Genomic DNA, 11,661 nt, shown 5'->3' with positions numbered 1-11,661 from the left:
GGAGGACCAGACGAGACCAGGATGGAAGTGACCGCTGTTGTCTCAGAGAGATGCTGGTGGCCTTGAACAGAAAGGGACACACTCGTGGGTGAAGAGGGGTCCCAAGGCTCCCGCCCTCAACAAGCTAGGAAGTGCTTGGGCACCACAGAGAATGCATGCAGCAGCCCAGGAGATGGGCAAGGAAGGGCTGGTGCCAGGAGACAATAGGATAATTCCGAGGAGATTTTCTGGAGGATGGAAGGGAGTTTAGGGACAGTCCCAGGCAGGGCTGCAGCTGGAAAAACTGGGTTCCACAGCCATAGAGGCAAGGACAGTGTCTGACTGACTCCTCAGCCAGAGCCCAGGGCCATAGCCAGCTGGGCACATGGGCCCAATAGTGCAAGGCCCGTTGGTGAGACCTTGAAGCCAGCCCAAGACCTTGGGAGGGGGCAGCTGGTTCCGCCCAGCCAGTGTGGCCTTGGATGGCCCCACCCCATCCTGGTGTGCGCCCAAGAAAGAGAAAGCTGAGCCCCAGAGCTGGCCTCGCAGGCCACCCCAGCCGCTCCAGGGCTGACCCCAATGGCGTCACGGGGAGTGACTCAAGCCCCAGCAACAACAATGAGCCGGCCTGACGTCAGGCTGGGCACTCCTGACGGCGGCCAGGCCAGCTGCAAGAGCTAGCGCTGAAGCGTCCACAGCCCGGGCCCGGCCATGCGTGGGGGCGAGAAGGAGCAGCTGTCCTCTTCTGACTTCTGCCCCCTGGGACCCTGGACAGGGCCTCCCTCAGCTTCCCACCCCTTCTGCGATGTCATTCCTGGTTGGTCCCCGCCCTCCACAGCAGAGAAAATGGCTGAGCCCCTTCTGACAGTGGCAAAAGGCATGAGACTGAGGTGCCTGCTGGCCACATCAGGAGCATCATGTTCAGTGTCCAGATGAGCATCTGGGACTCTGTGCCTCAGCATCCGGGTCGAGGCCCATGTGTGTATCCAGCCAAGTCAGGGGGTCGAGGGTGCTTTCTTACTGTGTATCAGTCCCTTGTCCTGTGCCTCTCTGGGGATGGGTGATTGTTCTTGCATGGGGCAAGGGCTACTCATTCACCCCTTGGGTTAGTTCTCTGTCCCAGTTGCTTGGCAGGTGGGGGCATCTCTCTCTGTTTCCTGGAGGTAGGCCAGTGACTGGGAGCCCCCGAGGTAGAGACTAGGCTTCTTGCTCGGCCCGCTGTGGCAGGACTCTCTCTGATGTGCCCAGCCTAGAGGGCACTGACCATCAGCACCCTGTCGGCCTGGCTGGGCACTGCTCCCTGCTAACACAGCATGTACCAGTACAGGCACCCCACCCCCTCTGCCCGCGCTCCCCTCCCCGGCCCAGCTGCCACCCCCAGGCCCTGTGGCCTGATTTATGGTCTTGAGTTGGGGCTGGGCGATGCCAGTGCTGCCTGGATCAGAACTTAAGGAGACCTCAGGTGCCCCCCACCCAACCTGGCAGGTCGGAGCCCAGCAGGAGGCAAGGCAGAGCCAGGATGGAAGGGACGGACAGGGTAAGGGATAGCAACTGGCTGCTGGGGCTGGCTCGGAGTCTAGCCTGGGACCCCAGAATGAGCCTCCTACTCCTCAGAAGGAGAAGGAGATTGTAGGGCACAAAGGGGGCTTCTCCCCACTGCCTGGCACTGGCTGCTTCCCATCCCCATCATGGGGGAGCCACAGGCCAGCCTAGACCTTTCCCACACAAGCTGGGCCCAGGAAGGGCCTGGACAGGAACCTGAGACCAAGCAGGGGCCAGCCAAAAGAGAGGGGCAGCTGCCCGCTGTGCCATGGGTCCACACAGCCAGGCCCTCCCAGGACTAGAAGCCGGGTTCATGAACATTCATCTCAGAGTCCCCAGGGGTTCCCTGCATTTTGACAGTGTGGTGGAAGGGCAGGGGACACCCAAATATATGAGCCAAGCCCTCTCCCACCACCACCACCAACTCTCCTGTAAGAGGCCACAACTGACACAACCACCTCCTGCCGCTGCCCAGCACTCCCGGCAGCCTCCAAGCTGGCCACCATGAGCTAGGTGCGCTGGACAGAGCAGACCACGGGCACAACAGTGGGCTTGCCCTTGACCTTCAGAAGCTCTTGACCTCCACAAGGCTGAGCTTTGCTGATGGCTGGAACCCTGGTACAGAGTGGCTGCCTCTACCCCAAGCCCCATGGAAGACCACCAGGCACAGACCGCCCAGCCTGATCCCTGACCCCCTAACTCAGTGGCACTTTGAGATGCAGAATGGGCCGGCGTGGGCAGGACAGGGGAGGGCAGGATGCCACCTTCCTGGGTCCCTGGGTAAGGACAAACAGCAAAGGCTTTGAGGCCTCGGAAAATCCCGCCCGGGATTCCAGGCCCTGCTGGCGGGCTGCGTCATTGCCTTTTGACTATTGTCCCTGTCGGAAACGGGGCCCAGCCCCCCGGGCCGGCAGGGACAGGGCAGCCATTGTGCGGCCCCATCAGGCTCAGTGGCCCCTTGTTTGCCCTCTGGGGCCCCGAGCAAGACGCGGAGGCCAGTTCTTCCAGTTGCTGAGTTGGGAGAAAGTGTTTAGCTGCAGCTGCCAGGCTCCTGGGCTAGACTGGGTGGGGCAGGGCGGGACTGGAGGCATCAGCTCCCCCCCACGCTGGGCCCCAAAGACCAGGAGCCCTGGGAGGGAATGCCCAGCAATGGGACTTTGCCTTCCGACCAGTGCCAGGCAGGAGCCCCTGCACCTAAGTCACATGGCATGCCTTGCTCAGCTGCTTATGGGTCAAGTGGCTTCGGACAAGTCACTGCCTTTCTCGAAGCTACGGCTGGGATTCCCAGGGTGCCCCTGCTCATGGCAGGCACGTTTGAAACATTTGACATAGACTCAATCACAGAGTGGGCACAGTGGTTTTCCTCCCTTTTAAGATGAACACATAGAGTCCAGAAAGGTTAACTCACGTGCCTGAAAGTGCCTGGCTCACAAGGGTGGAAGCGAAAAGCAAATGCGTGCTGCCCAGCTCCAGAGTACTCACTCTTCCCCCCCTGCCTTGTTGCCTGCAGACATGGTGGTAGACATCTGGGACGGGGGTTGCTGGCCTCTCTGGGCAGCTGCGAAGGGTAAGAAATGGCCAGTGGCACTGGGAAAGGACCTTGCCCAGGGTCACCATGGGTGTCACCTTCACTCTGGACCTTGACATCTGGATCTAGACTCTGCAGCCATGCGGCTCGGCCCAGTACTCGCACCTGCCTGGGTGTGGCTTTGGTCCACAGGGAGAAAGAGCTAAAGAGAGGGACATCCTCTAACCATAGGGAGAAGGAGAGTTCGCAGCAAGCTCCACCAGACTCACGGCCCCACCAGATGGGGGAACCGAGGCTCAGAGAGGAACAGGGGCATGGTGCCAGAGGCGGGCTGGGAAGATGGCGCTGCCAATAAGGGGCCCCGTGGCATGCCAGGGTCACATGCCCAGGAGTCTACAGGGGCACTGGCTTGGGAACTCAAAGCACCACCCAGACGGAAGTCACAAAGTCAGGGTCATGGCCTCTCCACTCCAGCCACCCCAGTTTCCTTTAGGATGCCTAGGGTGAATCCATGGTCCTGTAACCATGTGAAGGTGTGTAGTTGGTGGGGGTGAGGCAGCAGGCTGTGGCTGGAGCCCTGGGGAAGGTCTCTGCTTACCCTTCCCAGCTAGCAGAGGATGCGGGCTCCTAAGTCAGTACCTGGAGCCAAAGATAGCGAGGAACAGTGCTAGGGCACTGCCTTTAGGACTCTAGCCAGGTCCCCAGGAAGGTGACAGTGGCTGTGGCCAGGCAGGCACTGGGCACGAGAATGGTTCCGGACTTTGGGCCCAAGGCTAGGGCCACTTAATACTAATGTCTCGGAGTGTTGGAGAGACCCCCGGCCAACATTATGATAAGCATCCAGATACTTGCTAACAACACAGGTTGTTGGGCCCCAGTGAGTCTGAGCTACAGGTGCTGGAGCCTGTGAGTAGGTATTTTAGTTAGTTTGTTTGTTTGTTATTTTAAGGTGTACTTTTCATTGGAAAGGCAGATATACAGAGTGGAGGAGAGACAAAGATCTTTCACCTGCTGGCTCACTCTCCAAGAGGCCGCAACAGTCGAAGTGGAGCTGAGCCTATCTGAAGCCAGGAGCCAGGAGCTTCTTCCAGGTCTCCCATGCGGGTGCAGGGTCCCAAGGCTTTGGGTCATCCTTTGCTACTTTCCCAGGCCTCAAGCAGGGGAGCTGCATGGGAAGTGGAGCATCCGGTTCATGATCTGTCATCCTATGGGATCCTGGTGCTTACAAAGGGAGATCAGCCGATTAAACCATCATACCAGACCCAGGTCTGCGTTTTAACCTAGCTGATGACTGATGGATGAATCTGGGGGTTTACAGGACCTGTGTGGAATCACCCGGACAAGTAAGAGCTCTTGGAACAGTCTCTTCCCCCACAGAAATCTGGGGCAGCAGCTGCCTGGCCCCTGTGTCTGGGGCAGCGGGGGGTGGGGGTTGAGGAAGAACACTGCTAATGGCAATGGGAAAACAGAAACCACTCGCAGAGCTTCCGTGCCTCAGCCCTGCATACACCGCTCGTCCTGAGCAAAGCTCTTACCAGACCCAGTCTCTTCCTCTTCCTGCTTGACGGAAGTAGAAACCGAGACTCAAAAGTTACCGACTGCAGGTGAGTCCTGAAGCCGGCAGGTGGCTGATTCAGCAGCCTCTTGGTTAGCCAAGAGCCAGGCCCTCGTCTGTGACCCGGGGGCTCCGTATGTGCTGGAAATGAAGCCGAGGCACTCAGCATGCCAGTTCCCTGCACAATGAGTACCCAAGCAGTTGGCAGCACCCAAGATCTGTCCAGGCTCACCTCAGTGTCTTGTGGGGTGATGGGGGTATGGCCGGTGGGAAGAGGGGGGTAGAGGGAGGGTTCAGAGGAAAACACAGCCCCAATTCCAGCTACAGGTCTATTTTTTAATCAATATATTAAATATATTAATCAGAAAAGTCACATACTACAAATCCAAGAAAAATACACAAGTATAAATGTCATAATTTTTCATTTGGCTTCTCTCTCAAATGATAGTCTATATACACGTGGAAAGAGGGCAGGGTGGGAGGGAGCATACACAGAAGGCTGCCCCGTTCCTTCCCTCCCAACCCCCACTCCCACCTCAACCTCTTCCTTCCTGTATTTACAGCAGCATCTGGCTTATTTACAGCACAGCGGTGTGTGTTAAAAACGGTTTATCTTACAAAAAAAAAAAAAAAAAACACCACAAAGGCCAGAGCAGGGGTAAGACAGATAGCGGGGTTGCCCCCGTGAAAGCATGCCCCTCCCGAGGGCTTGAGCTCCCCTGCGCAGCCTCTGGAGTGCGTGAGGAGGTGGGCCAGCCTGCAGCTCGAGCCCAGGCTCCCACAGGTTCAGCAGAGAGGGAGCGGGGGTCCGTGGACTAAAGGCACGTGGGGTGGTGTCCGAGCAGCACACGCTTGTGCGTGTGCATGCAGGTCCTGGCGCTGTGGTCAGAAGGGCAGCGTGTCCATTAAGATCTTGTCCACGATGGGCGGAGGGGGCACCAGGTCCTCCAGCTTGAGGTAGAAGATGCGCTGTAGGCCCTGTTTACCCATGGTTCGCAGCTCAGGCAGTTTGCCCAGAAGACGGGACAGACGGCTGGCCGGCTGGGGCTCCCCCGTCACGGCCGGCTGGGGCTCCCCCGTCACCGCCTCCAGGTGCTCCTTCAGGCAGCTGAGGATGCGGTTCTGCAGCTCCTCCACCCGCCAGGGCTCCTGCAGCCCGTGTCGCTCTGCAAGGGAAAGGACAGAATCAGTCACCTGCAGGGACCCCAGACACACCCTCACTGCAGCCCCGACTCAGGGGGTCTGAGGCAGGAAGCCTACTCAGGCTCACTTTTCCAATGAGGAACTGAAGCCAGGACAGCTTACAAGACACACCCAGGATCACACACAAAAACTGTAAAGCCCTGCGCCTGACTTTCTGGCTAGGCTCAGAGCTTTTCTTCTAGACTGTTCTGAGAAGCTGTAGAGCAGAGATCAGGAGCCACTTGGGAGTTTAGGATACCATTCATGGATGATACAAGATTTTTGTTTTGTTTTGTTTTTTAAAGATTTATTTATTTATTGGAAAGTCAGATATACAGAGAGGAGGAGAGACAGAGAAGAAGATCTTCCGTCCAATGATTCACTCCCCAAGTGAGTGCAACAGCCAATGCTATGCTGATCCGAAGCCAGGATCCAGGAACTTCTTCGGGGTATGCCATACGGGTGCAGGGTCCCAAAGCCTTGGGCCGTCCTCAACTGCTTTCCCATGCCACAGGCAGGGAGCTGGATGGGAAGTGGAGCTGCCGGGATTAGAACCGGTGCCCATATGGGATCCCGGCGCGTTCAAGGCGAGGACTTTTGCCGTTAGGCCACGCCGCCGGGCCCATGATACAACTTGGAAAAAACAATGAGCCTAGGGCCCGGAGTCACAGTGTAACGACCAAAGTCCTTCCCTTGAACACGTCGGGATCCCATATGGTTGCAGTTTTAATCCCAGTGGCCCCACTTCCCATCCAGCTCCCTGCTGTGGCCTGGGAAAGCAGTTGAGGATAGCCCAAAGCCTTGGGACCCTGCACCCGCATGGGAGAGCCAGAAGAAGCTCCTGGCTTCAGATTGGCTCAGCTCCAGCTGTTGCGGTCTCTTGGGGAGTGAACCATCAGATGGAAGATCTTCCTCTCTGTCTCTCCTCTTGGTATATCTTACTTTTCAATAAAAATAAATAAATCTTATAAAAAAAAATGATCCTGAGATGCAGTAGAGGTGGGTATCCCATATGAATGCCAGCTTGAGTCGCAGCTACCCTGCTTCCCATGCAGCTCCCTGCTCCTATATTGGACAGGCAGAAGATGGCCAAGTGCTCAGGCCCCTGATGCCCATAAGGGAAACCCAGGTGGAGTCCCTGGCCCAGTCCTCGCCCACCCTGGCCTGGCCCTTGTGACCACTTGGGGAGTGAACCTGCAGGTGCAAGCATCTCTCACTGTCTCACTCTCTGTAACTGCCTTTCAAGTAAGTCACAGTAAAAAAAAAAATTTTTAATAAATAAATGAGCCTGCTACACACTTATTGAAGTTTGAGTCCTAAATGCAGTTGCTTTGGCAGGGCCAGACCAAATGGATTCAGGGGTTCTGTATGGTCCAGGGGCTCGACACTCCCCACCCGTACCTCAAGCTGACACCTTCCAGGAGAGCCTACAGAATTCCCTGCGCCCTCTCTCCAGCCCAGAGTACCTCCAATTTTGTTCTACATGACTGGGCCCCATGTAACATATATGTCAAAGAAAGGCCAGGGGAGGGGAAGGTGGACTCCAGTACCTGAAGGAGCAGAGACCGGAAACCCCTACACAGAACCCCGAGTCTGCCCTGAGCAACTGCAATGTGTCACTTGGAGCCCCAACATGCAGGGCTCATCTGTGCGGCCTGAAGCCACTACAGTGGCAACCTCTGGGGGCGGCTGGAACTAACACAGAGGTACAAGGAAGGACCCTGGGGTGGTGGAGGGGACGAGGAGCTGGCCAAGGTGCCGGCTACTCACAACACTAAAACCCTAGGCCAGCCACGTGCCACCTGCAGGCTGGCTTAGGCTTCGGAGCTGGAAGCAGCTGGTGAGCCCCCAACACTCCCCAAGCAGCCAGGAATCCAGGTCCTGCTCCTGTAGACCAGAGGCTCCAGGACCCCCAAATGCCAGCCACCTCCTGGGACCCAGCCTGGTGCTGAGCGCTCACCGTTGGTAAGCACAAGAGCAGAGAGGCAGGCAAAGGCAGGGACATCGACCACAAGGCCGTGCAGGGACCTCGAGAAGGCCAGGATGCTGTCGATCCAGTCGCCGAAGCCACGGGCACACTGCAGCCGGTGCAGCACCAGGCCGGAGCAGAAGATGAGCTTCCCTTCGCCCGGCTTAGACCTGGCAAGCGGCAGGAAATGCAGAACAGAGAAGGACTGGTCAGGGCTCGCTGGGGGAGGGGAGATGTCCCAAGGGCCCAAGACAGGGCCAGCAGGGGAAGGGGGCCCGGGAGCTGGCGGCCAGCAGCTCACCGGTAGGCCAGGCGGAGGCTGAAGAGCTCCAGGAAGGCCGACTCTAGCAGCAGGTCCTGGTCGCCCGGCGACAGCTCGGCAAAGCCAGGGATCTTCTCAGCCCACTTGCGGATGACCTCCAGGGACGCGGAGAGCAGGTCGTAGAACTGCTGCACATCCCCAGCGTCCTCCTTCCCAAAGCGGGGCAGCACCGGCTCCTGGAACTGGGTGAACAGTCCCCCAGGAGTCAGTGTCCCAAGTTGGGGACGCCTGATCCAAGATCAGGCCCAGCTCTCACGGATCCACCAGGTAGGGTTGGGGCTGGCCACCCAAAGGCATGCTCACTTCTCTCTCATCAACCCAGCTGACTCCCAATCCCCCTTTCCCAGCTTGTCCACCCAGAGCCGGCCTCTCACGAACGGCACCAAGGCACTGCACCTGCCCGCCTCACCTTGGAATAGTCCAGCTTGGCTGTGCTGGGCCCTGAGTCCAGGTGCGCCCGCACCAGCGCAGTAAGGAGATTGGCAGGAGTGGCATCTGGTGGGTGCTTGGGTTTCGAAGGCAGCCGGCCCCGCCGTCCTTTCAGGCTGTCCGTCCGGACAACTGTGGAGAAACAGACCAGGGATAAGGGGAGGGGAGAGGTTGTGCTCCTCACACTGCCAAGACGACCCCTCCCCAACCCCAAGGACCACCGCCCCATCCCACCTCCACCATCACTACCCACACGATCCAGGCTGCCTCCCACCGGACCTCCGGGGGTCCAGCCCCACGGCCCCACAGTGGGCATCCTAGCACACACAGGCCTGCCTGGGGACTCCACCCTGCCCCTGGCCGCACTGGACTGTGGCCCAGACACCCACCTTCCTTCACCATGCCCACAGCCAGGCACTTCTGGAAGCGGCAGAACTGGCAGCGGTTCCGCCGCCTCTTGTCCACAGGGCAGTCCTTGTTCGCCAAGCAGATGTACTTGGCGTTTTTCTGCACTGTGCGCTGGGTGGGGGAGGGGGACAACACGGAACAGGCTGTCAGAGTGGGGGGGAGCCCAGGGGAGGGGACCCATCCAGATCCTGCTGCCATGGCAGACAAAAGCGCCCTCTGTTCGTCGCTATTTTTCTAACATTTGGGTGGCAAGGAAGGGAAGAGATGGACGGGTGGGGGTGGGGAGTGGGGAAAAAATCTTAAGAGACGGGGTGCTTGAGACTTCTGTCTTAAGAGGAAGACCCCCTAGGACAGGAGATGGGGACCCTACAGTCTTGACACCTGCACCTTCTTAATGCGCTTGTGTCTGTCTGTCCTTTCCCCAGAGGGCACCAAGGAGAGGCCGTGGGGCTGGGGTTGGAGGTGGAGACCGGAAGCTGAGCAGGCCCCCAGCACTGGGGGACACAAACACAGCTTGTTCCTGGGTCCACCCCCAGCCCTCACGAACCAAATCCTCTCTACCCAGATTCTTTGATCTCATGCCAGGACCACGAGCGCCTGGGGCACCCCATCCCACGAGGCCCTTGCTGGAGAGCAGGGCCAGCAAGGGGCAAGTCAGAGGCCAGCCACTCAGATGCCCCCTCCTGGACTACCTCCCTCCTTCCCTCCCGCCAGCTCTCTGTGGCCCCTTAGGCACCAGGCCACCAGGAAGGGGGTCCTCCGGCAGGCTGAGCTGGGAGTAAACACCTCCCCCACCACCACCACTGCTGAGCCACCAGCCTCTCCTGCTCTAGGAAGCCTAGCCCGGGGCAACCAAGTACCTTGAAGAAGCCCTTGCAGCCTTCACAGGTGCGGACACCATAATGCTGGCAGGAGGCGTTGTCCCCACACACCGCGCAGCGGCCCTCACTGCCTCCGGAGGCCCCACTCCGGGCCTTGGCTGAAGTTGCAGACACATCGAGCATCCCCGAGCTGTCAAGGTGCGGGGAGGTGGGTGCCAGGCCTGGGAAAGCCCCCGTCATGGAATAACTATCCCCCTCTCGGAGCTGGGGGGTGGCCTGGGATGATGGAAACAGCTTCAGGGAGCTCTGGGCCAGGCTGGGGCTGGGGCTGGAGCCAGCCGGGGGGCTGAAGGAGAAGAAGGCCGGTGCTGTCGGCAGCGGCGGGGCAACGGAGTGAGACCCCGACGCCTTGGGCAGCTGCTCTGTCCATGCCCGCAGGCCATCGTAAGTCTGGCTAGGGGAGAAGTGGCCGAAGGAGCTGTCCCAGGGAGAGAGCTGGGGGGGCTGGAAACTAGGGGTGGATGGTGACGGTGCCGAGCAGGGACTGCCATAGTAGTCAGAGCCACTGGAGGACAGGGTCTCGTCCAGGGGGCCGCTCAGCGCGCCGGGGTAGCAACCGTACACGTGGAAGTCCTCGAACTTGAAGGAAGCAGAGGCGGGGGAGGTGGCTGAAGACGAGGAGGTGGAGGAGGCCGAAGAGGAGGAGGAGGAGGACGAGGAGGCAGAGGAGCAAGGCTGGGCCGTCGCCGGCAGCTGGTAGAGGAAGGTGTCAAATTCTCCCGCGTAGCCGTCCATGAAAGTGCTAAAGCTTGGCAGGGCAGTGGGGGCGGCTGGGGCCGCCTCAGGGCTGGCCAGGTCCATGGCGGGCTTGGTGAACTCGGGGGTCAGGGGGTCTCCTGCCAGATGGTCACGTGGTCCTGGGCTTGGCGCCGCTGTCCCATATTGGGCTTGGATACAGGGCATATCTGCAGAGGTTAGAGGGGCAGGGGATGAAGAATCAGTGAACAAAGCTTGGGCTCCAGGGCTCAGCCCAGGGTAGCCAGCCATTTTTGCGGCCCAATGAAGGGACACTGAGGCACAAGGGTTACAGCACCCAGCATCCCCCGACGCCCCACCCCATCCCTAGCCAGAGTGGGATCTGTGGGCAGCCCAGCCACACCCAGCCGGCCTGGGAACCCCAGGCAAGGCACACAGCCAGCACTTCTCTGCGGGAACAGGGAGAAGCTGTGTTCTTCAGGCCCCCTGCCCCTCCTCAAGCAAGGAAGGCGTGGGTGCGGGCTGGGAGAAGGCTGGGTGGGACAGTCAACCTTACAAAGTCTCAGCCCAGCCCCAACACCCCACGCCAAGGGTGGGGGGTGGTGCAGATATGCTGTGCCTCCAACCAGATACTTCCTTGGGCATATTCCCAGGCACATCCAACCATGGCAGAACCCCCACCCCACAGCTTCCCAGGGCTGAACAATGGCACATTCTAGAAATGGAAGAGGAACTGGAGGTATGGTTCACCCCATCTAGAAGGGGCCCCAGGCAGCAATGCACGGGACTCGTCCCAGCCCCAGCCTGCATACCGAGGCCAGGCGGCACAGCCCACGCACACCCCCCCAGGCCTGCCATCTGGGGCTGGGCACACGCCTGGCATTGCCTGGGATGCTCTCAGAGGCTGAGAGGAAGAGCGCCCAGCTTCCCCAAGGGATCAAGTAACCCGGCAAAACACTTTTAAAGGCCATATCCTAGCAGGAGGGGGCACAAGGCGGGGGCAGCGGGAGGAGACTCAGCCCCTCCTCCACTGCCAGGCCCAGGAGCAAGGTTGGGTCCCTCTGAGAAGTTTCTCTGTTACTCTTGCTATTGTGCTGAGAGATCTGTTAATGTGGATACAGTGGGAGACTTGAGGTACAGGACCCGGGGGGAGGGGAGACAAAGAGTTCG

The 11,661-nt window shown here is 59.3% G+C and overlaps 1 protein-coding gene across 1 annotated transcript; it reads right to left on the bottom strand.

Annotated features, from left to right (window-relative positions):
• Positions 1-5,181: 5,181 nt before the first annotated feature.
• LOC121162042 (nuclear receptor subfamily 4 group A member 1) lies at positions 5,182-10,821 on the bottom strand. The gene is made up of 6 exons (XM_040988814.1): positions 9,775-10,821; positions 8,896-9,025; positions 8,487-8,638; positions 8,057-8,259; positions 7,747-7,925; positions 5,182-5,770 (listed from the first exon to the last, which is right to left on the bottom strand). The coding sequence occupies exons 1-6, from the start codon at positions 10,780-10,782 to the stop codon at positions 5,490-5,492; spliced, it is 1,953 nt and encodes a 650-aa protein (XP_040844748.1). The 5' UTR covers positions 10,783-10,821; the 3' UTR covers positions 5,182-5,489.
• Positions 10,822-11,661: the final 840 nt, after the last annotated feature.

This window comes from Ochotona curzoniae, unplaced genomic scaffold (genome assembly GCF_017591425.1).
Source record: "Ochotona curzoniae isolate NIBS_2020 unplaced genomic scaffold, NIBS_Ocur_1.0 contig_1014, whole genome shotgun sequence".
Classification (NCBI taxonomy): Eukaryota; Metazoa; Chordata; class Mammalia; order Lagomorpha; family Ochotonidae; genus Ochotona; species Ochotona curzoniae.
The sequence above is the reverse complement of the archived record's forward strand: the minus strand, read 5'-3'. Positions and strand labels throughout refer to the sequence as shown.

Coding starts and splice junctions, on each gene's coding strand:
- LOC121162042 (XM_040988814.1), bottom strand. CDS start 10,782: ATGGCTGGCTACCCTGGGCTGAGCCCTGGAGCCCAAGCTTTGTTCACT. Junction 9,026..9,774: donor GCTGCAAGGGCTTCTTCAAG/GTACTTGGTTGC, acceptor TCCCCCACCCAG/CGCACAGTGCAGAAAAACGC. Junction 8,260..8,486: donor CCAAGCTGGACTATTCCAAG/GTGAGGCGGGCA, acceptor CTGTTCACCCAG/TTCCAGGAGCCGGTGCTGCC.